Consider the following 25,228-nt stretch of genomic DNA (forward strand, 5'->3'; position numbering starts at 1 on the left):
CGATAAGGGGACGTTGCAGGACAACAGCAGTAGCTGTGTGGGGTGAGTTTAGTGAACGATAAGGGGACGTTGCAGGACAACAGCAGTAGCTGTGTGGGGTGAGTTTAGTGAACGATAAGGGGACGTCTCAGGACAACAACAGTAGCTGTGTGGGGTGAGTTTAGTGAACGATAAGGGGACGTTGCAGGACAACAGCAGTAGCTGTGTGGGGTGAGTTTAGTGAACGATAAGGGGACGTCTCAGGACAACAACAGTAGCTGTGTGGGGTGAGTTTAGTGAATGATAAGGGGACGTCGCAGGACAACAGCAGTAGCTGTGTGGGGTGAGTTTAGTGAACGATAAGGAGACGTCGCAGGACGACAGCAGTAGCTGTGTGGGGTGAGTTTAGTGAACGATAAGGGGACGTCTCAGGACAACAGCAGTAGCTGTGTGGGGTGAGTTTAGTGAACGATAAGGAGACGTCGCAGGACGACAGCAGTAGCTGTGTGGGGTGAGTTTAGTGAACGATAAGGAGACGTCGCAGGACGACAGCAGTAGCTGTGTGGGGTGAGTTTAGTGAACGATAAGGAGACGTCGCAGGACGACAGCAGTAGCTGTGTGGGGTGAGTTTAGTGAACGATAAGGGGACGTTGCAGGACAACAGCAGTAGCTGTGTGGGGTGAGTTTAGTGAACGATAAGGGGACGTTGCAGGACAACAGCAGTAGCTGTGTGGGGTGAGTTTAGTGAACGATAAGGGGGACGTCGCAGGGCAACAGCAGTAGCTGTGTGGGGTGAGTTTAGTGAACGATAAGGGGACGTCGCAGGACGACAGCAGTAGCTGTGTGGGGTGAGTTTAGTGAACGATAAGGGGACGTCTCAGGACAACAGCAGTAGCTGTGTGGGGGTGAGTTTAGTGAACGATAAGGGGACGTTGCAGGACAACAGCAGTAGCTGTGTGGGGGTGAGTTTAGTGAACGATAAGGGGACGTTGCAGGACAACAGCAGTAGCTGTGTGGGGTGAGTTTAGTGAACGATAAGGGGACGTTGCAGGGCAACAGCAGTAGCTGTGTGGGGTGAGTTTAGTGAACGATAAGGGGGACGTCGCAGGGCAACAGCAGTAGCTGTGTGGGGTGAGTTTAGTGAACGATAAGGGGACGTCGCAGGACGACAGCAGTAGCTGTGTGGGGTGAGTTTAGTGAACGATAAGGGGACGTCGCAGGACAACAGCAGTAGCTGTGTGGGGTGAGTTTAGTGAACGATAAGGGGACGTCGCAGGACGACAGCAGTAGCTGTGTGGGGGTGAGTTTAGTGAACGATAAGGGGACGTCGCAGGACAACAGCAGTAGCTGTGTGGGGGTGAGTTTAGTGAACGATAAGGGGACGTCACAGGACAACAGCAGTAGCTGTGTGGGGTGAGTTTAGTGAACGATAAGGGGACGTCGCAGGACAACAGCAGTAGCTGTGTGGGGTGAGTTTAGTGAACGATAAGGGGACGTCGCAGGACGACAGCAGTAGCTGTGTGGGGGTGAGTTTAGTGAACGATAAGGGGACGTTGCAGGACAACAGCAGTAGCTGTGTGGGGTGAGTTTAGTGAACGATAAGGGGACGTTGCAGGACAACAGCAGTAGCTGTGTGGGGTGAGTTTAGTGAACGATAAGGGGACGTTGCAGGACAACAGCAGTAGCTGTGTGGGGTGAGTTTAGTGAACGATAAGGGGACGTCGCAGGACAACAACAGTAGCTGTGTGGGGGTGAGTTTAGTGAACGATAAGGGGACGTCGCAGGACAACAACAGTAGCTGTGTGGGGGTGAGTTTAGTGAACGATAAGGGGACGTCGCAGGACGACAGCAGTAGCTGTGTGGGGTGAGTTTAGTGAACGATAAGGGGACGTCGCAGGACGACAGCAGTAGCTGCGCAGTGCGCATTGATACAACGTCAAACTGGTGTTTTTTCCTCAACCTCGCACCACAGACCAATCGGAAGCCTCGAATCCACTACAACGCAGCCAATCAGGCTAAGGCGTGAGAAATCGACAGCTACTGCTGTTGTCCTGCAAACGTATATACGTATCGTTCAACTGCTTTGCTCCTGAAATAATCGATTATTCACATGGGGGGGGGGGGGGAAATCTGTCAGTTTTCTGAAAAAGCTATGTTTCTATATGTCAGTCGTTCTGACATATAGGTCTGTCAGACCTATACAAGCAGACCTAGCGCCACCTGGTGGCACGCTATAGGTCTGCTTGTAGGCGCTATAGGTCTGCTATATATAGGCTCTGCTTGTAAATCTGCTTGTAGATCTGCTATTTTATTTTTACCCAAAATGGGTTAACCCATTCTGAACGGGCACCCATTTTAGTGTTAGCATCATGTCATGCTTTAGCTATTGAAAAATAGCAGATCTACAAGCTCGTAGCGCGCCACCGAGTGGCGCGCTACGAGCTTGTAGGTCTGCTATTTTAGAAAAATCGAAGAACGACTGACATTTTTATAATCTGATCTCAGGTCAGAATGGGTTAATCAGACCAGTGTGTGTCCAGTGGAAACCTCGTATGAATCTGATCTCAGGTCAGAATGGGTTAAATGGCCGAAATGTATACAGTATATATAGGTATACAGTATATAGGGGCTGAAGGGGTTAATGTATGATTAGTAATAGTAATCCAGACCTACAAAGTATCTATAGCAACTAAAGTAAAGTTTTCAAATAATTTGTGGTGGAGTAAATATTACAATATTTGGCTTTGCGATATACTGGAGTATAAACGTACAGAACATTGGAAATACTCCAGTAAAGTACGGGAAAAAAGTACAGTACCTGAGTAAATGTACTTTACACCACTGACACACACACTCACGCGCGCCGCACACGTGCACACGAGCGCGCACACACACACATACACACACACACACACACACACACCCCATCATGACACATGCACAGAGCCTATAAGCATACAGGATGGGTAAATCTATAGAGGGCAGTATTGCTCCACCGTTGGGAGTTGTGTGTGTGTGCGTGCGTGCGGCCTGCATGCTCGCAAGCATGCATGCGTGTGTGCGTGTGCACACGTGTGTCTGGCTTGTGGCGAACAGCTTGGGTGACTGATCCCTTCCCATAGACACGGTGGTGAGTCATCCCGGCCTGTATACCAGCAGACAAAACCACACAACACAATCACTCCTGACTCCATGGTCCGCGCACGCACACACACACACACACACACACACACACACACACGTCACACACACACACGCTGTACAGAGCCAGCGGCATTTACGTGTGTGTGTGTGTGTGTGTGTGTGTGTGTGTGTGTGTGTGTGTGAGTGAGTGAGAGTGCGGTGCACCGATGTGTCTCACGTCCCACTCGACCAACTATTAAATCATTCTTCCGAGAGAAGAACGGCGAAAAGACAACGGGGCGAGCGAGATAGAGAGGAGTGCGATGCAGGGGGAGAGAGAGAGAGGCAATGGGAGGAATAGACAGGGAGAGAGAGAGAGAGAGAGGGAGGGAGGGAAAGGGGGTGTAGGAGCGAGAGAGAGAGAGAGCGTTTATTTCTGTGGTAAGTGTTCAAGTGGTGAGACTGTAAATGTCATCTCTACTTATTGTAGCATGTTGAGATGACTTCACGCGGGAGGAGGAGGAGGAGGGGGAGGGGGAGGGGGAGGGGGAGGGGGGGGGGGGAGGGAGGAGGAGGAGGAGGAGGAGGAGTTCAAAGAAGGACACTCTTGTCTCTCCATCTCTCCCATCGGTACCAGCCGGAGTTAGGGCAGCGGTATTATGGCCTCTAAGGGTTAGAGGAGCGCTCCTTGTTTGCCCGAAAGGTTGCCGCCGGTTCGATTCCCCCGGGCCGGGCATAAGCAGGAAAAATCTGGGTGGTGCAGGGGGGGGAAGTGATTGTCATCACTCACCCCAACACAACACCGCTGAAGTGCCCTTGAGCAAGGCACTGAACCCCCCAACTGCTACCCCTGGAGCTGCTTTAGTGGCCAACAGTATATAAGACTGTGGTTGTACTGGTCAGTGTGTGTGTGTGTGTGTGTGTGTGTGTCTGTCTGTGTGTTTCTATGTGCAGGGCGTTGCTGAAAATGAGCACCTGTGCTCAGCTACTTCCCTGGGTAAAAAAAAAAAAAAAATTGATTTCGTCCACACTAACACTATAGAGGACGAAAAACGTTCGTCCGACTACCTGTTTTCACTGACGAAAACCAAACGGGGAAACGAAATGAAAACTGTAAGCTATACGATGACTAAAAACTAAGCCTAAATATAACTGTGTGTGTGTGTGCGCGCGTCCTCAGGTTCATGACGGACGCGGCGCGCCGCGAGCAGGAGACCCTGAAGAAGAAGGCGCCCAAGCTGTCGCTGTCGTCCATCGCGGGCGGCGGCGGCGGCGTGTCCCGCAACAGCACGGCCACGCCCCCTCGCCACACCAGCAGCAGCGGCAACCTGACGCCGCCCGTCACGCCGCCCATCACCCCCTCCTCCTCCTTCCGCAGCAGCACGCCCACAGGTAACGCAGGTGTGTGTGTGTGTGTGTGTGTGTGCGCGCGCACGTGTACGTGTACGTACCGAATTATTGGCATATAGGAGAATGCTATACGAAAGTCTAAAAGACCTCCATGAATCGGTGCATTTAACCCATTCTGACCTGAGATCAGATTCATACGAGGTTTCTACTGGACACACACTGGTCTGATGAACCCATTCTGACCTGAGATCAGATTCTAAAAAATGTCAGTCGCTCTTCGATTTAACAAAAATAGCAATAGACCTACAAGCTCGTAGCGCGCCACTCGGTGGCGCGCTATGAGCTTGTAGATCTGCTATTTTTCAATAGCTAAAGCATGACATGATGCTGACACCACAATGGGTTCCCGGTCAGAATGGGTTAATTGATAGAAATAATATATATATATATTGATGGACTACTCCTTTAAAGGTAGAGTAAGTGATTTCACTCAAAAAAACCTTAGGTTTCGTTTTTGGCTGTGGGACCTATAAGCCTTCGTCCAATCAGGATAGAGAGTCAAAAACGAAACCTAAGGTTTTTTTTGACCCCCCCAGGGGTTAACTGGGGACAGGGAGGAACTCCTTATATGGTCAGCACACACTATAGTAGGGAGGATTATCACAACAAAACTAAACAAAAATAAGTGATATTTGAATTAAGTGAAATCACTTACTCTACCTTTTAAAGACTAAATAGTAATAGTTAGTAGTTAGTTAATTGCGACTGTAAAGTCGCAGTTTACGATGAAAACCAGTCAGTCCGTCACGCTCCATACATGGCCATCTCCATATATGAAGATCGCGACACTGACCTCATCAAACCCTGGATAGCCCCATACGCGGAGAAGACCGGATCATCACCTAGAAAGACCTGCATTATATGGCGCCAGCCAGCAACTCTACATCTGACCTCACACAGACACACCCATGTTGATCAAACCCTTTAGATCCTCCATATATGCTAGCTGACCTGTTCTGGCATTCCATTATGTTGACCCCCCAACCGTCCTTCCTCTTTCCTCGATGTCTCCCTTTTGACTGATAGCTGCCTGTATAGCCTGGCTAATAAGCCAGACTCAAAATCACACTGTCGTGTGGTATTTGAGTCTGGAGATGCTGTGTATATGGATCTTGTTTCAAAACATTTTCTCTTTGGTCAGTCAAAAGGTCTCAAGCATTGAACGTCACTGTACCAAAAGCCCCGCCCATATTGCCTATACCGTGTCTCGATTGGCCCACACCAGTTCTCCTTGGTGTATAGGAAATGGGCGTACACAATCGAGCCTCTCCAGACCAGTAATCCGCCCGGCAGGGCCATATTTTGTTTTTGCCCAACGGCTGATTCGGTCTGGCTTATTATTAGCCAGGCTATGATAGCTGTCCATTTTAAACTCTTAAGACGGGCCTGCTGTCCCAAAGTTATATTAGTGCAGTGAGTTCTCAACAGGCCCCGAAAATTAAGTCCCCCCTATAACTGGGCTGAGCCCGAGGCCCCCGCCTGGCCTTACTAATTAGCACACATTATATACACCCCATCCCGGACAGAAAACCTCAATTAAAACAAAAAGAAAAGGAAAAAAAGAGTCCATAATATGCCCAACCTGTTGTTTCAGTTGTTTTTTCCCCCTCTACACCAAGTTTGCTGAAAATAGCCAACCCCTACGTCCTCACGGTCCAGTTTTCACCGGATGTTCGCCCCGAGAGACTATATAGGGTTCATGTGGTTATACGTAAAAAGTAGCAATGATTCCACAAATGTAGAAATATTTGTGTCACGACGAGTCCTGCGTTCAAAAGTATAACACAGGACAAAAGTATTTATGGCAAATTCTAATTGCTCATTATGCAGAAGAATGACCCATTTCACAAACGTATATCATTGACCTGTAATGACCTGTAAGGCGACTTTAGTTAACCTCGATTGACATTTCGCCACGTTTTACTTTGTAGTAGCTCCTTCTCTTTCAATTCGTTCCCTCTTTCATCGGTGGGAATGATTATTTCTCACATTCGTCAACCAAATGGTTACATATTTTGTAAGCAGGGGTGCCCACCCTTTTTTATTTTTTTACTTGAGAGCTACTTTCAAATATGACCAATATGGACAAGATCTGTCCACACAAAAATACATCATCCCATTGTTGAAAATAGCGGGGCTTGGCATTACATATAAGACAAATGCACTTTGGGAAATATACGGGGGGGGGGGAAATGGTATTGGTATATGTATTTTTGTACATAACTTTACTTTGTAAAGTTTAGTAATGACGTTTGTGTGAAACACTATAGAGAACAAATACTTGTATTTCTGTGTGTTTGAGCTGACGAGACGGGTGACGGACCCTTTCTGATGTCAATCAATCAGTCCAGTCGCCTCAATTCAAGTGTCGGATTCCAAAACATTTATTTATTTTAATATTTAAATTATATATATATTTTTAAGGACATTTGGTCATTTGGTCTATCTGCACATCATGCAGCCTTTGTGATCTACCTTTTGTGGCAAACCCCTGTATAATGTACAGTCTCCCTGGTCCAGTTTGGATGACACTGAGACGCGTGGAGCCCAGTGTCGTGCGTGCGTGTGTGTGTGTGTGTGTGTGTGTGTGTGTGTGTGTGTGTGTGTGTGTGTGTGTGTGTGCGTGTGTGTGTGGAGAGTTGCGTCAGTGAGCAGGCCCGCTCAACACTCTGTTAATTACACGGCAGCTGTCCCGCTGTGCTGTGTGTTGGCCTGGGGACCGCGTGTTCCCCCGGCTTCCCAAAAAAAGCAGATGTCCACTTCCAGCAGCCCCCAAATGGCGCTGCTGAGCATATATGTAGTGTTATATAGCTCTGGGGCTTATATGTGCGAACAGGAATATGCATGGTGGTGAGGACGCGCGCGCGCACACACACACACACACACACACACACACACACACACACGTTTGTAATGCTATATACTTGTGAGGACATCCACTTTTTTAATTTTTTTAGCACCCGAGTTATATTCAGTTGCGCGACCGGAAATATCTGATCTACTGTATATACAAGCTTGGAACGCGTCGCAGGGCAATGTGGCGTGAGTGAGTATAGTACAAATCTCACATAACCACCTAAAAAGAAATTAACCCTAAAACATCTATTTCTCTTGTGAGGACCATGAGTATATTTAGCAAATTCTACTTTGCGTGTGTGTGTAGATTGAGCCCTGCCTCAAGTATAATAATAATAATACTACAAGGACACACACACACACACACAGTCACACACACACACACACACGCGCGCACGCACGCACGCGCACACACACAACGACTTTCAACATGTGCCAGGGTGCCATCCATTTCCTCATGCTGAGGTGCAGCATTTCCTGTGAAATGGTGGGGGGTCAGAGTGCGTGTGTGTGCGCGCGCACACGCACGTGTGTGTAGCTCTTTTTTGCTGCCTGTGCATGGTGTGGGTGTGTGTGTGTGTGTGTGCGCGCGCATGCGTGCGCGCTCTTGCATGTGTGAATGGAAAATGTTCTGCTCTTAGCAAAGCACTTTTTCCAGGCTCCGCGATGAAGATCACTCCCACTTAATGATCTCTTTCTCTGTGCCAACCCCCAGCCTTTTGATATACCCCCCCCTCTCACACACACACACACACACACACACACACACACACACGCACACACAGTGTCTGTCCCCCAACACACGCATCAGGGTGCTTTCCAGTAATATTCTAGCCGCTAGCCCAGTGTTTCTCAAAGCAGTTCCTTGTTCGGGACCCTTTTTTTTGTGTGTCGTGAGTCGACTAAATATCCCTTTTTTAATGTTTCATGAAAATAAAAATTCGAAAGAATTCCATAAAGTAAAAGAAAAAAGAAAAGAAAATCACACCCGTGTGAAGTGAGTGGTGCAACTCCGTGTGGTGGGGGGGTCCCCAGGGGGTCCCCGGAAAACATCCAGACCCCCAGGAACGTGTCCAGGTGGGCGGTCCGCTTCCGGCGAGCCGCCCTGCTTCCGAAATGGTCTAGAAATGACGGAGTTACGTCCCTCTACTTTACTGTACTGTCTGTCACTGTACTGTAACACCCCAAATCCATATGTACAGTTAGTGTGCGTGTGTGTGTGTGTGTGTGTGTCAGTGTGTGTGTGTTAGGCTGCGCATCAGTGACAGTCAAAAGGGAGACATCGAAGAGGAAAGACGGGTGGGGGAAGGATCAACATAATGGATGTTGTCAGAAAAGGGTCAGCTCCATATATGGACATCTAAGGGGTTTTGAGGTCGGTTGTAGAGTTGCTGGCCCGGCTCCATATATGCAGACCTACGTAGGTGATGATCCAGTCTCGTCTGATGAGGTCAGTTTCGTGATCTTCACATTATGGAGGCGGCCCATATATGGAGCGTGTCACGAGGCGTGACGGACGGACTGACGGACTTGACCGACCGACAGGTTTTTGCAGATTTTGTGACTGCAGTTTCTTCGAGCGGTGAAATGTCCCTTTAACCCATTCTCGGGGCCGGGAACCCCTTTCGGTGTTATATGCATCGTGTTATGCTTTAGCTATTGAAAAATAGCAGATCTACAAGCTCATACGAGCTTGTAGATCAGATTTTTTTTTTTTTTTTAATCCCGAAAATATTTTTTTCAGAAAACTGGAGAATTTGGAAGAATTTTGGTGTTAGCATCATGTCATGCTTTAGCTATTGAAAAACAGCAGATCTACAAGCTCATAGCGCGCCACCGAGTGGCGCGCTACGAGCTTGTAGGTCTGCTATTTTAAAAAAATCGAAGAACGACTGACATTTTTATAGAATCTGATCTCAGGTCAGAATGGGTTAATCAGACCAGTGTGTGTGTGTCCAGTGGAAACCTTCGTATGAATCTGATCTCAGGTCAGAATGGGTTAACAATGTGCTTTCTGTGTGGACCCCCCCCCCCCCAGGCAGTGAGTATGACGAGGAAGAGGTGGACTACGAGGAGTCCGACAGCGACGAGTCGTGGACCACGGAGAGCGCCATCAGCTCCGAGTCCATCCTCAGCTCCATGTGCATGAACGGCGGCGAGGAGAAGCCCTTCGCCTGCCCCGTGCCCGGCTGCAAGAAGAGATACAAGGTGTGTGTGTGTGTGTGTGTGTGTGTGTGTGTGTGTGTGTGTGTGTGTGTCTGTGTGCCAAGGTTATAATAGTTTTGTTTTTTTCATTATAGTTTAGTTTTAGTTAGTTTTGACATATTTTTGTCTAATTCAGTTTAGTTTTAGTTCGTTTTTAGTTTTTATTTTGTTTTTGTTTTGGTGAAAATGCTTAGTTTTAGTTTAGTTATAGTTTAGTTTTAGTTTTTCTTTTTCGTACGGTTTATTTGTGGGTTAGGATTAGCGTGGCTACATGCTGCCGTATACGGTGCTGAAAACTGCCGTAAAACGTGTTGGAGAAATGAGGAACTGAATCGAATGAATTTTAAAGGGATTATATTATAAATATCCGAAAGGCATATACTGTAAATATTGATAAAAACTATAAGGGAATTTTGTCTATAATTTCAGTTAGTTTTGAGGACACACAATACAGTTTCAGTTTAGTCATCGTTTTTTAATGTATTTGTATTTTTTTATTAGTTTCAGTTAGCTAAAATGTTTTTTTAAATTCTAGTTTTCGTTTTTTAATAGTTACCGTAGTTTTAGTTAACTATTATAACCTTGGTGTGTGGCGGTATTGCTTTGTTTGTCAAAACATACGGTTTTAACCCATTCTAGACGGGGAACCCCTTTTGGTGTTTCAAACATTATGTTATAATTTAGCTATTGAAAAATAGCAGATCTACAAGCTCATAGCGCGCCACCATGAACTTGTATAGGTCTGCTATTTTTTGAGAAAATCGTTAAAATGTGACTCAAATCTTTCCGAAAATTGTCATGATTTAGAAAACTTTTTTTTTAAATTTGGAGTCAGCCGGTAGTTAGCCCGGTAGTTTCTCCCCAACAGCAACGATATGATATCCCCCCCCTTACCCATAACCACCACCCTCCTCCTCCTCCTCAGAACGTGAACGGCATCAAATACCACGCCAAGAACGGCCACCGCACGCAGATCCGCGTGCGGAAGCCCTTCAAGTGCCGCTGCGGCAAGAGCTACAAGACCTCGCAGGGCCTGCGGCACCACACCATCACCTTCCACCCGCCCGTCTCCACCGAGATCCTGCGCAAGATGCAGGGATGAGGAGGAGGAGGAGAAGAGAGGCATGTCCTCCTCTTCCTCCTCCTGTGTTGGGAGAGACGGTGCCGCTGCACCCCGAGAAACAAACCTATAGCCTGGGGGGGAGGGGCGTTATTATTATTATTATTATTAGGCCCAGACTCGGTAACGTATACACTGACACCACGGCGCGTATTCAGAGCAGAAGTTGTGATTTGCTCTATCGTTCACTTGCAATGCAATTTTACGGCATTTCCAAAACAATGTTTTGCGCAGAGTATAGCGATTATCAAACGTATTTGCAATGGCCCATACGTTGGAAAGATCTGTTGCCCCGTGCGGACAAGGCACGCTTATACCTCCGCAAGTTAGATATTATCGGCATAGATGTTTGTCCGTATGTGATTAAGGATTGGAGTTGCATTGGGCAGCCATAGAAAATTCTTATACCCCGGGCTAAAACCTGGATGTGACGTTTGTGGCCGTTCCTGGTCTAGAGTGGTGTCAGTCTATAGGATTCACTCGCACGTTCTTCGAAAAACCACAGTGTTTGATTTTGACGGCACATTTTTTTTATTTTGGTTTTTTTTTAGTCACAGTCCCTCTTGAATAGTTTTCATTTTTGGTTTTAGTCACCTGGAACGTTTTAGTGTCGGTGCTCTCGTTTCAGTCGACTTAAATGTCATTCGATTTTAGTCGACTAAATCTGCAGTTGATTTTGGTCGACTGAAATGCATTTTGGAAGGCCTTGATGCCATCGCATCGCAATGACTTTTTATACACGTGCTGCAAAATAGCCGATCTACGCGCTCGGAACGCTTCGCAGCGCGACGCGTCGTGAAGCTTGTAGATCGGCTATTTTCAGCATGCGACCAATTGTGAAATGGCTCATCTCTTGTCCCTTCCTAACATTTTAGTCTAGTTTATATTTGTTGACAAAATTGTCAATATATTTAGTCTTACTTTTAGTCATCGTATAGCTTAGTTTAAATTTAGTTTCCATTTAAAAAAAAACGTGCGAGTGAATCCTACGTTGCGAGTCCAGGCGCCCAATGCCCAGGCACGCCCCCTGAAAATCAAGCCCCGCCCCCACCCCAAACCCATAAGCATTCCTAAAACCCCCACCTTACTCCACCCCCCCCACCCCCACCCCTGACACCCACTCCTATACACACTAAAGGATCAAGTGCATGCTTTAAGTTTATTTTTTATTTTGTTTTACTCTTTGCCTTGTATTATTATGTTCTCTTTTTTATTATTATTATTATTATTATTATTATTATTTTATATATTATCTATAATTCTATATCACTTTGTACTTTTGAATGACGTTATCTTTGTATTTTCGATGTTGTTGTACATTTGCACATTCGTATATTATGCTATCACACTCCCCCCCCCCCCCCCCCCCCACTTTTTTTTTACACGTCATTTTACTCGCGTAAAGGTGCTAACTGTAAAAAACAAAACAAGAGAGAAAAAAAAAGACAAAAAACAAAAAAACAAGCGAGAAACGCAAAGCGACAAGCGAGCGCGGCGGGAGGAAGACTTAAATGCAACTAAGCCCTGCCCCCTTTTTTTTGATTGGCCCACGGTCTACAAATAGAAGGAAGTCAACGCCCCCCCCCCCCCCCTATGTGTGAGAGGGAGGGGGGGGGGGCAGGGCACAGTGGGCTTAAGCCCATAAAGAGTTAACTTATACAGGATATAAGAAATAGCTATATCGATATATATAAAACATAGATTATGTATCTGTATATATATATATATATATATTAAAAAAAAAAGAAATATAAGTATTCATGAGCATATACATAAAATAGTTACACTTTATTTCCAAGCTTTATTTTATATATTTTTTCATGTTTTCTTTTTAGGTGTTGCGTGTATTTCTGTTATGTTTTTTATCATCGGTCAAAAAGTGTTCCTTTTTCCATTCCTTATTGACTGAGGTGACCCCCCCGAGGTCAGAAAGGTCTGTGTGGCCTTTTAAGGACAGAGCCTCAGTCCGACACTACAGCAGCATTCTTCCCTCGGTTATACTTCCCGTAAATGTCAAGGCCCATCCCGTAATGTCAAGGCCCATCCCGTAATGTCAAGGCCCATCCCGTAATGTCAAGGCCCTTCCCGTAATGTAAAGGCCCATCCCGTAATGTCAAGGCCCTTCCCCTAAATGTCAAGGCCCATCCCGTAATGTCAAGGCCCATCCCGTAATGTCAAGGCCCATCCCGTAATGTCAAGGCCCTTCCCGTAATGTCAAGGCCCTTCCCGTAATGTCAAGGCCCTTCCCGTAATGTCAAGGCCCTTCCCGTAAATGTCAAGGCCCTTCCCGTAATGTCAAGGCCCTTCCCGTAATGTCAAGGCCCAGACTGTTCTACGACGCAGTATAAAGATCGAAAGATCCGCCAATTTTAGGAGAAATAATAAGAGTATATACCGACTCCTTTTTGGGGACATTTCTATTCACGGTATACACGTGAAAATTGCATGTATACCTATACCTAAATATCAGGAGCCATATTTACATATTAATGTGTGAGGGTCGCTATCGGTGTCTTGCACTGGGCCGCTTGGACCTACAGTCTGGGGGTGGAACCAGAGTTGTACCCAGACCGATTCCGCATAAGCCTAAGCTATAGCTTAGCTGTTTTAGCAGAAATTTTCTTTTTTTTGGATTAAACTCTTTCTGAACGTTTCAGAAAGAAGACGCTGTCACCTTCAGGTTTGGAAGGAGACGGGCTTGCTCTTCTCAGCCTTCGCCGGTTTTGCTCTCTGGAGCATTCAAAGATGGTGGCAGTGGCATATAGGCTGGTTTGAGAGACTATTATAAAAGCCTGATTCAAACACTGAGCGTATTTTTGACAGTCCCACAGGTGAGGAGAGTGTAGGATTCACCGCTCATACGATATGTGAGTACGAGACAAGTAAAAGTATTTGAATCTATACCCAGGGGTGAATCCTATACCCCTGAGACCAGGGGAAAGATGCTCATTTCAATGCTTATACTTTATCGCTATAAAGGTCCAACAGAATCTTTTTATTTAATTGTTTTTATGACAATTCATCTGCACCACGTTTCCATAACTTTATATACGTTCTCACTATTTTTGTTTTCCACACCAGGATTCCTGGTCCGCGGGAATCACCCCCCCCCCCCCGCGCAGTGCTGCGTTGGTTCATCCGATTTTTGGCCTTGAAAACGCGGGGCTATAATTATAAGCGTCACGCTGAGTCGTTCCAGTTGCCAAGAGTTGTTGTTGTTGTTGTTTTTTCTAATTGTTTCTCATTTTTCTTTCCATGATTGTTGCCAACAGCTCATCACTGCCAAACAACTGACCATACCATGTGCCTAGTAGGGAGGGAGGGGGGGAGGGAGGGAGGGAGGGAGGGGGGGAGGGGGGAGCTTTAGGAGACACTTTGTCTTCATCCAGGAGGCTGAAAAAAAATGTATGTCGCCGATTTTTCTCTTTCGAACGGCGGCGCCTTCCGAAATGTCTCTGTGATCGATGGACGGAATGTTTTATTTGTTTTCATGCATGCTTTCTGTGTTTTAAGGGATTGTATATCATGTACTGTACTGTATGTTGCGAGGACGAGGGCGGGGGGGGGGGGGGGAGCGAGTTCGATTCGTATTTTTCCAAGAGATTATACCATCTACGACCTTTCATTGTAGATCACAGCATTCCAGTACATTGTGTGTATGTATGTATGTATGGTATGTATGTACGTACGCACGCTCACGCACGAGTCGTGAGCGTATACATTGCTTTAGTTGCCCAGTGGTTCTCCTCAGAGAGCATTATGTAAATGCTTTAGCTATTGGAAAAATAGCAGATCTACAAGCTCATAGAGCTTATACGAGCTTGTATATAGGTCTGCTATTTTTGAAGAATTTGCGAAAAGTGAGATGAAAGTGTTTGGGAACGACTGACGTAGAAAAACTTCTTTTTTTCAAGAAAACAGTCGGGATTTAGAAGAACATTTTGGCAGAATCGTTCAATCAGTCAAAATGGGTTAAACATGTCATGCGCCATTTAAAAAATAAAAATAAATAAAGTCGGGCTATTTGAAAATAGTCGATCCGTCAAGCTCACAACTTATGTGAGCATTATGGGCTTTAAATAACGGGGTCCACGTATTTTGTCCGCGGCCCCCAAAAAAATACGTGTCAATTTTTTGTTGTTGTTGAGAACCACTGTTGTGTAGCCGAGTCTTTTTTGCAGTATCTTGGGCCCCCGTAGTGTTCTAGGGCTACTGTACTGTACTGTACTGTACATACAGTAGTTGTTCTGTGTTTGTTTTCCTGTGCCAGGCATGCCACCCTGGCGCTCCTGCAGCGCATAGAGTTGTGTCAAACAAACACTGCGTTACACAGTGGCCAACGACCGCAATCATTTGTTGCCTCCAGAAGAAGAAGAAGAAGGAAAAAACAAAAACAATGCAGTGCCCATTCATGATGTCATTTCCCTATACCCGGTCTCACCCAAAACACGGTGAAATGGCATACGCTGCCTCTAGAAAACCCCCCAAAAATCCGTATACATATGACGCTGACGCCTCCGTCGCGGTCAAAAACGGTATACCGGTAGTCTCGGAATATGTACGGATTTTTTGGGGGGCGTTTTCTCTAGGCCGTGTATATGCACGGAATAATTGCAATTTCGTGCTATTTCGCCCAGTATTTCTGTGAGATGAGGTGGTTGCATTCCCCCCCCCCCGGTCATGGACTCGCTTTTCTTCTTTCTTTTTTTTTGTACTTTTCCAATGGTTCAGTGCCGGAAAACATTTCTTATATTCTGTAATGTTGTACGAGGGGTATATAGGGCAGTGACCTCCCCCACATGCGCACACACACACACACACACACAGCCTCTCCACTCCTCCACAAGTCCGGTATAGTTGTCATAAAGCAAGCATGGTGGCCAATAGGTGGTGCACACCCACATTTTCAAGCACAAAGTTTACTTATACGTTATTATATTATCGCCCTCGGCAGTTATAAGTGAGTTCAAGGTTATATAGTGTTATAGAGCCCGACCGATATATCGGCCATTATTTGACTTGTTTTTTACGACTTTGTCGCCGTCAGACTCCTTCGTCGTCCACCCTCTCTTCCTTGTCATAATATACTCACTGCCTGGGGGGGTCCACAGTTTTTTGCAATTATGCAGCTGATGTGTCCCAATCATAGTTGAAAAAAAAAAAAACCTTTTTTTTTTAATGGGAATTATTTTAAAGAGGTTAAAAATTAAAAAAAAGTTCAGTTTGTGTTCGTTTTGTTTTTTGTTTTGCTTTTACGTTAAATGTTGTCAAATGGATTATTTCTAAATGATTCAAAACTTTCGCACTTTTTTTTGTCAAAAGTATCACTCCTCTGACTAACCGTCTATAGCACTATATAGTCTCCGCCGACTAAACGTGATAATAATGTCCCATTCGGTGCATGATGCTATATAGCATTTGAATGGGGAGGTTTCAAAATCTCATCGGTCGGGCTCTACTCCGTGTGTATCCGTGCATAGTATATACTGGCCCCTTTCGGGGACCCTCGGTTACCTATATTCTGTATACAAATAACAGAAAAAGGTATAACCGAGGGTCGCGAAAGTGTGGGGGGCTATATATACTAACCAGAGAACTGCCCCGAGAAGGAGATATAGTTGTGAGCCCATGCAGTATAAGACAACTTTTTTTTCTTTTTTTTTTTTTTTCAATTTATCCTCTGGTGTCCTTGCCATCATACCTCACAGCCGCCCAGGGAGTGAGTTTGCGTGTCGGGGGTTTAAAGTGGAGACAAAGAGTCGGGAGAAGGGGGGGGTCTGTCAAACACTCGTTAAAAAAAACCAACCCATCCCCTCTCTCTCTCTCTCTCTCTCTCTCTCTCTCTCTCACACCAGAGACCACTACCGCTATGGCAACAGCTATAGGACACACAACTAATAACGAGAGGGCCAGTCGCAGTATTATATAAGACATGTTGGGGGGGGAGGGAGGGGGGTGCATGGAAGGGGAGGGGAGGGGAGGGAGGGCTGCGGACTCATACTGTGTACAGTGAATGTATTGTAACGTGTCTGTCAAGTGCTTTTAAATTATATATATATTTTCGTATGTCAACGTTGGAGACCGATGTTTCTCCTTTTTTTTGTACGGGGGGGTGGGGGGTGGGGGGGGGGGGTTACGAGGAGGAGAGTGACTTGTTATACGTGATGTCAGTCAGGCTGTCTTTCTATCCACAATTGAAGCTGCTTCGTCGTACGTATGTGTGTGTGTAATCAGGAAAACGTTTGAGGAAAGAAGAAAAAGAAAAAAAAACACAGGAAAATAAACGAAAAGCTGTATTGTATGATGTGTGTTGTGTTATTTGTTCCCCCGGTTGGGCAGACTATGGGATTATGTGGGATGCTTTTTGAGAAAGCTACAAAGTATAAAGTATATGAGTAGCTGTCTGACTGCCTGCCTGTCCAATTCTCCATGAGTAGCTGTCTGTCTGTCTGCCTGTCTATGAGTAGCTGTCTGCCTGCCTGCCAGCCAGCAAGTTGGTTAACAGAAAATAAATTGTTATGGCTGAGTAAAATAAAATACAATAAACACAATTTGCCTGAAAATAGATTACCCAGCTATGACCTTTTTCATGAAAAAAAATGAGTAGTGATATGGCTGACTGAGTAAAATAAAACAATCTACCTGAAAAAAGATAGCTATAAGTGAAGAGCAGTTTCGCAATTACCATTTCCGAAATTTCCGCAATTTCCATTTCCGCAATTTCCTCAATTTCCATTTCCGCAATTTCCATTTCCGCAATTACCATTTCCGCAATTTCCGCAATTTCCATTTCCGCATTTCCGCAATTTCCATTTCCACCATTTCCACAATTTCCGCAATTACAATTTCCACAATTTCCGCAATTTCCATTTCCATTTCCAACTATTAATGGCAGCTGGGTTTCATCATTCAAATAAAATAGAATTCTGTCCGTTTAGCTATAAAATTATGTCAGGGAATAGGGATACACAGTATATGTCTTTCATTTGCATTGCATCTCCCCCCCCCAAGCTTTTATTTTCGTTCGAGTAATAGTACAACTCTAATAGTATTACTTATAATAATGTAATTAAAGATAACTTCATTCAGATTTATTTATTTTTATTTCATTTTCCAGATTCTTTTTTCTTATTTATTTTTTTATTTTCATTGGTGGGCCAGTCATAATGGTCCCGCGGGCCTGATGTGGCCCGCAGGCCTGAGGTTGAGTATCACTGGTATAAGGGACCTGCATGTTGGCCCACAAAATGTTTGCGAAACACATGATGTAGAGTTTAAACGAAGCGTACTTTATTCATAAAGACCTTTTGCAATACACATTAAAACCTCCAGTTGCATTCTCACACGACTGGGATTTGACACACACACACACACACACACACTTGACTAAGTTGTAATGATGGTGCATGTGGAACTTTTGAAAGCCCGGATACGACACGGCCAGTGGTCACCTTGAAATAAACTTAAACTTGAACTTGAAATGGCAGTACGGTCTCAGACAAGCCGTTAGATGAAGACTCATCTGGTAGTTGAGATTGACAACGGGTTCAGTGTGCACATACATACACACACACACACACACACACACACACACAGGACCATAGGGGGTGAAAAAGAAATAAATATATAATAAATTAACATTTAAAAGAAAATCACATTTCTAGAGTCAACACAAATATCAAAAGTATACGATCATGAAAGTGCCTGTCAACTTTGCAATCCTTGCCCATATATAGCTTTCGGGGTCTGCCGAAGGCATTTTGAAAGAAAAAAAAAACCTCCACAGTAAAACAATGCTGGTCCAATCCTGTCTCTTGAATTGAAACATGATGTCACTGCACACATACAACACGTATGAGCGCGTGACAAATAAGATCTATAACCCGCTGCCACCGAAGACCTGCACGAAGTGTTAATATATAGATCAGTGGTTTTCAACCAGTGGTCCTTGGCCTGTCATCTCTCGGATTCTCTCCTAATGGTAGCCTATATTATACCACCATCAACACAGCACGGAATTGTGGACAACATCTTATTCAAAGACAGCAAAAAATATCTCTGGGTCTGAGAGACTAAAAAAGGGCCCTATTTTGAGTGTCTTAAAGTACCAGGTCTTATGACTTATAACTTAAGACCGGGAGGCGTCGTGGCCAATGCTGTTTGGCTATTTTGAGTGGCCAAATCGCATCAGTCACACATGTCTGTTAATTTAAGTCATAACACCTGGTATACGTGCAAAATATGCCCCTAAAATGTCATCAAATGCACGGTGGTCCGTGGCTCACATGCTGAATGGGCCTTGATAATGAAAAGGGTTGAAAACCAACTGCTCTAAAAGAAACACATCAAGGTGGAGGTCACAAGAGCTCACACAGGACTCTCCATACAGTATCTTATAATTCTTTCATATACACATATATATATATATATATATATACTATACAGACAGTAGTAGTAGTACATTCAGAATAAAGCCTTATTCAGTGCAGATAAATTAAAATGTAGTGCCGTTTGTTCTCCTTTTTTTTTAAGACGCCTTGACGTCTTTGCTTGTAGAGTATTGTATTGTACACAGTAGTAGTAGTATCCACACACACGCACGCACACACACAGGCACACACACACACACACACACACACACACACGCACGGTGCTTCCACACACACAAATACAGAGTCGGACTGTTAAAAACGTGACACATTCAATTTGATCCAATACTGATTTGTGCTCAGAAGCAGCAACTTTTTGTTATTCCAACCCTAACCCTATACTATACATCCTTTCTATAGGCCTGTCAGTGTCAAAGTGCCAAAGATATGAAGCAACGCGTCTCGACTAAAATGATTGACTTGGATGCGTTTCACTGGCCAAAACCCTATACTTGGTGTAACGACGAAGCAATTAGAGCTATAACGCCACAACAAGGAAACTTCCACCTCCAGGACGGTTCACTTTTGTTTAAAAAAAGGTGGACATTTTCTTGTTATGTTTTGCTCCGAATGAGCTATTTATATTCATGTGGTGATGATGGAACTATATGACGCCTGAACCCATTTAAGGCCTGACGTCGAAATTTCTAAAATGTCTTCTAAATCCTGACAGTTTTCTGTCAGGATTTTTGCGCCACATTTTCACGATTTTTTTCAAAAATAGCAGACCTATACAAGCTCGTATAGCGCGCCACTCGGTGGCGTGCTATTGAGCTTGTATATCTGCTATTTTTCCAATAGCTAAATTATAACAATGTTTAAAACACCAGAATGGGTTAAAGCAGAGAGAGGATGTTCACATAGAGACAAAACAAAGAGGCAGCCATGACTAGGATTGGGGGCTTGTTTTTTTTCTGTTGTTATTATTGACACCATATTCGATAGTCGATAACGGCTTAACGATCATATAAATACATTTGCCTGTATGTTAAATCATGTTTTGTTTTCATCAAAGACACTATAGGCCCGATCCACATCTTCTTCTATCAGACATAAGGCAAGTGACACACTTTTAAATTTGGTCAAAACTTGCTAAATATTGAAGTGTGTGATTTTGGGGGATTTTGAGATAATCTGAACTGGGTTATTACGTAGATCCCCATCCCTTATGGCCATGACAGTCGGGTGCTACGCCTGTCTCTATATGATTCCCAAAACATTGGGTCGGGACCTATTTGTTTCCTACAATCCCTACATTCATTTTTTTAATCCTTATTAGTTCAAACCTTTTTCAAAAAACATTCCCCCAAAAAAGAAAACATTTCTCATGAATCAAAAACAAAATTCACGAAAAGAAATGTTTAAGAGTATAGAAGCAGTGAAAATAGCCGATCTACAAGCTCACAAGATCGGCTATTTTCACTATAGTTTGGGTCCCGGGAAAACATCTATAGTGACTAGATGGATATATTCTAGTACGTCTCTCTTTTTGGGTCTCGAGTCTCTCGACCATGAAAAGTTTGGGAACCGCTTGCCTCAGACACTATACTCACTACACTAGGAGTTCTTTTCCAATTTGATTTAAAAGAAAAGAAAAATGTCCTTTACACTGGCATATGAGGTCATTTTCTACTCTGTCAGGATTGCCATATTTAATGATTGAACGTGAACACAGAGCAAAAACAACGCCTTGAAAAAACACCCAAAGTCTACAACATTATGTTCTCTCAGATTGTCCCATTCGGTTGTCCCACCCTGTAGCCTGGGCAGCATTCCATTAAGGGGTTTAGGATCCGGTCGGGAGCGGACGGTAACTTCCGTCATGTTGTAGTCAATGATTTGTAGTCGATGATTTGTAGTCAATGATTTGTAGTCATCTGGCAGGAAACCACAAGTACTGGAATCAGCGCTATGAACGGGTACTTCTTATTCAGCCTTGTGGTTTCCTGCCTGATGACTACAAATCAGTGACTACGACTAAATTGTAAAATTGCAGTACCATCCGCTCCAGACCGGTTCACACGGCGATTTTGGAACACAGACCAGCTGGCGTTCCTCCGAGGTGGATGGCCTCATGGTGGTGACGCGAGGTTTACACCCTAACCAGTGTTGTTTTCGTCGACTAAAACTAAGACGAAAAATGTTCGTCCACTACCTTTTTCCACCGAAGAAAACTAAATGGAAACTAAATGAAAACTGTGCTATGGTGACTAAAAACTAAGACTAAATATACTGACAATTTCGTCAACAAATTAAAAACTAGACTAAAATGTTAGGAAGGGACTATAGTGGACAACAGATCCAGTATAAGTCATTTCACACTTGTTTGCGTGCTGAAAATAGCCGATATACAAGCGCACAACGCGTCGCGTCGTGTATATCGGCTGTTTTCAGCAAGTGTAAAAAACAGTCCTTACATTTTGGTTTGGCATCAATGCCCACCAAAAATACATTTTAGTCGACTAAATGCACCTGCAAAGATTTAGTCGACTAAAATCGTATGACATTTTAGTCGACTAAAACTAGACTAAACACCGTAACACATTCCAGGTGACAAAAATGTGACTAAAACTAAATTAAAACTATTCAGAAAGAGACTACGGACTAAAACTAAAATAGAAATTTGCTAGCCAAAAACAACACTGCTCGGACCGACCGACCAAACTGACCGACCCCGGAGTGGTTAAGCATACGGGGCCCTTGGGGTGGTGTGGTGGTGGGTTTTCATTCACTCGATCTGCTCAAAGTTGAGCACGTGGCCGTCGAAGTGCGTGAGCACGTGCCTCTCGAAGAGCCGCTGGCGGCAGTGCAGCGGGAACTGCTCGGAGCAGACGGGGCACACCTTCCAGTGGCTCTCCACGTGCTGCTCGAAGCTGCGCTGCTCGAAGTGCGGCGGGAAGATGACCTCGCAGAGCGGGCAGCGCCGGTGGACGTCGTTGGTGCTGCTGCGTGGGGAGGGGGGGGGGGGGGGAGGGAGGGAGGGGAGGGAGGGAGGGAGCAGAGGAGAGGACGAGAAGGGGGGGGGGGGGCGTGTGAGAGCATTATAATATTACAGACAATCGGTGTTGATTTCGTCGACTGTCTAATAATAAGTAAAGTAAGTAGCCTTGCCGAGCCATGAGGCCCATATAAGGGCAGGAGCCTATCTCCTGTTTCTGTAGCCATGAGGCCCACAGGGCAGGAGCCTATCTCCTGTTTCTGTAGCCATGAGGCCCACAGGGCAGGAGCCTATCTCCTGTTTCTGTAGCCATGAGGCCCATAGGGCAGGAGCCTATCTCCTGTTTCTGTAGCCATGAGGCCCACAGGGCAGGAGCCTATCTCCTGTTTCTGTAGCCATGAGGCCCACAGGGCAGGAGCCTATCTCCTGTTTCTGTAGCCATGAGGCCCACAGGGCAGGAGCCTATCTCCTGTTTCTGTAGCCATGAGGCCCACAGGGCAGGAGCCTATCTCCTGTTTCTGTAGCCATGAGGCCCACAGGGCAGGAGCCTATCTCCTGTTTCTGTAGCCATGAGGCCCACAGGGCAGGAGCCTATCTCCTGTTTCTGTAGCCATGAGGCCCACAGGGCAGGAGCCTATCTCCTGTTTCTGTAGCGTGAGGCAGCTTGATGTACAAGTACACCCCCTGGACATGACACTAGTATATGTCGCAGGGACTTACCCCCAATCCAACCCTTGATGCTGAGTGTCAAGCAGGGAGGCACTGCGGTCCCATTTTATAGTAGAGTCTTTGGTATATGACCCGGCCGGGGATCGAACCACCGACCTCCCAGTCTCAGGGCGCGGACACTCTAACCACAAGGCCGACTGAGCTGGTCTGATAATACAATGATGAGAAATGTATTTATATACGTCTCTAAATGTTCTGATGAATTGAAAAAGGTGGACCCTATTGTGAAACGAGTGTAATGCTTTATGTTTAACAGTTTTTTTTATTGACTCGTGCTTTCGTTTGAAACTAAGCATTGTGTATATTCCTGCACTATACCTGCATCGAGTGATCTTAATGGTACATAGAAGTTGATCTAATTGAAGATTCTGACCTTCAAAGTACATCATTTTTGTTTTGATTGTATTGCTGTGTTGTTGTATTGTTCTTTCTTGCTTTGGCAATGTAAACGTATGTTTTTCTCATGCCAATAAAGCCCTTTGAATTGAATTGAATTGAATTGAATTGAAACTGTTGAAACTGTTATACTTCAATCAATTACAAGTGGCTTTTATTTGAAGTGGAAGAGGAAGTGCGTTTAGGTTGCAGCCAAGCTGCCATGACAGTTGTTAGGGTAAACAAGAACCCCCACGCCGATTAAATAGAAGCTTTTAGCCAAAGTTCATATATATTTATGCGATATGAAAACCACGCATCTGTGACTTAAACAATGTACACACGTTGGAAGTGTACGTTAAACATCATGGAACCTCCTCTGCATTAATGTGAGTATAGTTCATAAGGCTCATGATAGTAAAATCAGCATCAACAACAGCTGCATAAAAACATTACAGGTAGGCTATACTGTACTGTACTGTACTGTACTGTGTTACTGTCACTGCCTGCATGATTGTGATGTTATTAATTGAAGTTCACTTAGCCTGCTTATAATCACGCGATTCATGCCCTTAACCCATTCTGAACGGGAACCCATTCTGGTGTTGGCATCATGTTATGCTTTAGCTATTGAAAAATAGCAGATCTACAAGCTCATAGCGCGCCACCGAGTGGCGCGCTACGAGCTTGTAGGTCTAGCTATTTTTTGAAAAATCGAAGAACGACTGACATTTTTAGAATCTGATCTCAGGTCAGAATGGGTTCATCAGACCAGTAGTGTGTCCAGCGGAAACCTCGTATGAATCTGATCTCAGGTCAGAATGGGTTAAATAGTGCTTGTACTTGGAAAATGTTTGGCAGTGGTGGAAAGTACTTTTATACACATCAGAGGCAACATTTGCACTTTCACTCCACTATAGTTATTTGATATGTATATATACATTTCAGCCATTTGAAAATAGCCAATCTACAAGTTCACAATGCGTTGCATTGTGACGCATTGTGAACTTGTAGATCGGCTATTTTCAAAAGATTGTGTATACACTTTTTGAACTTGGGAAATGGGATATTCTGCAATAATGAGTGCTGTTACTTTTTGGTATACTTTAAGTACATTTTGATGGCGATACTGTTTTTGCACACAGGACTTTTTTTTTTACTTGTAACGGAGTACATCTACATCGCAGTATACTTTATACTTTTACAAAACATTTTCCACCAACTGATTTGAAGTTCACTCAGCCTGCTCATATTCATGCGATTCATGCCATTAGTACTTGTGCTTGAAAAATAGCAGATCTACAAGCTCATAGCGCGCCACCGAGTGGCTACGAGCTTGTAGGTCTGCTATTTTTTTTAAATCGAAGAACCACTGACGTAGAAACATAGGCTTTTTCAGAAAACTGTCAGGATGTAGAAGACATTTTTAGAATCTGATCTCAGGTCAGAATGGAAAACTGTCAGGATGGAGAAGACCTTTTTAGAATCTGATCTCAGGTCAGAACGGGTTAATTACCTGGAATCGAAACAGAAGCTGCGCCGGGCATCAGGTCGTCTGGTGGACGGCTGATGGTCGCAGGGTGGCTGGGCCGCCACCGCCTCCGCATCCACCACCTATGACACACACACACACACACACACACACACACACACACACACACACACACACGCGTCAGACACACACCCCCACTCAAGTTTTATTGTTTTATATACTTTTGCATATACAAATGGCCATCGATAATTCAAACTATAGGCGATTGGCCATTATTAAATCCCAGACAATTTTGCAATTTAGACATTTTTAAATATCAGGCTCTTATTATTAATCCAGAACGATTTACAGTATAAAGCAAAGGTAAACGCGAAATAATACATCAAATTCATAGAGATGGTATAATTCTATAGGATCATATAGGTTAAACCAAGAACGCATCCTCAGTCTAACCCCATTTTGGACTGAGGTCGATAAAAGAAAGGCTTCTAAATCCTAATATTTTCTGAAAAAACCTAGGTTTCTATGTCAGTCGTGGTCAACCTTTTTCACGTCAAGGACCCCCAGATTTA

The 25,228-nt window shown here is 44.6% G+C and overlaps 1 protein-coding gene and 1 pseudogene across 3 annotated transcripts in view; one reads left to right on the plus strand and one right to left on the minus strand.

Moving 5' to 3' along the window:
- Window positions 1-13,997, plus strand: part of LOC308331381 (juxtaposed with another zinc finger protein 1) — a 31,930-nt gene extending 17,933 nt beyond the window's left edge. Inside the window, exons 3-6 of one of the 2 annotated variants that reach the window (XR_013965589.1) lie at window positions 4,283-4,494; window positions 9,407-9,576; window positions 10,499-12,892; window positions 12,994-13,997. Coding sequence is in view for 1 of the 2 variants with exons in the window: in XM_080786801.1 (XP_080642927.1) it covers window positions 4,283-4,494; window positions 9,407-9,576; window positions 10,499-10,675 (559 nt within the window). In the remaining variant the exon portion in view is untranslated. Of the gene's footprint in view, window positions 1-4,282; window positions 4,495-9,406; window positions 9,577-10,498 lie in introns of both variants that reach the window. The other variant, XM_080786801.1, reaches the window with a different exon arrangement.
- A 6,948-nt stretch (window positions 13,998-20,945) lies between these two features.
- The window catches only part of LOC308331568 (tax1-binding protein 1 homolog B-like), a 30,268-nt pseudogene continuing 25,985 nt past the window's right edge, over window positions 20,946-25,228 (minus strand). The window contains exons 11-12 of the transcript XR_013966243.1: window positions 24,681-24,778; window positions 20,946-22,067 (exon numbers count right to left, since the gene is read on the minus strand). The product of XR_013966243.1 is annotated as a tax1-binding protein 1 homolog B-like (transcript). The remainder of the gene's footprint in view (window positions 22,068-24,680; window positions 24,779-25,228) is intronic.

Source organism: Protomyctophum bolini, assembly GCF_963924005.1.
Source record: "Protomyctophum bolini genome assembly, chromosome: 17".
NCBI classification, from domain to species: domain Eukaryota; kingdom Metazoa; phylum Chordata; class Actinopteri; order Myctophiformes; family Myctophidae; genus Protomyctophum; species Protomyctophum bolini.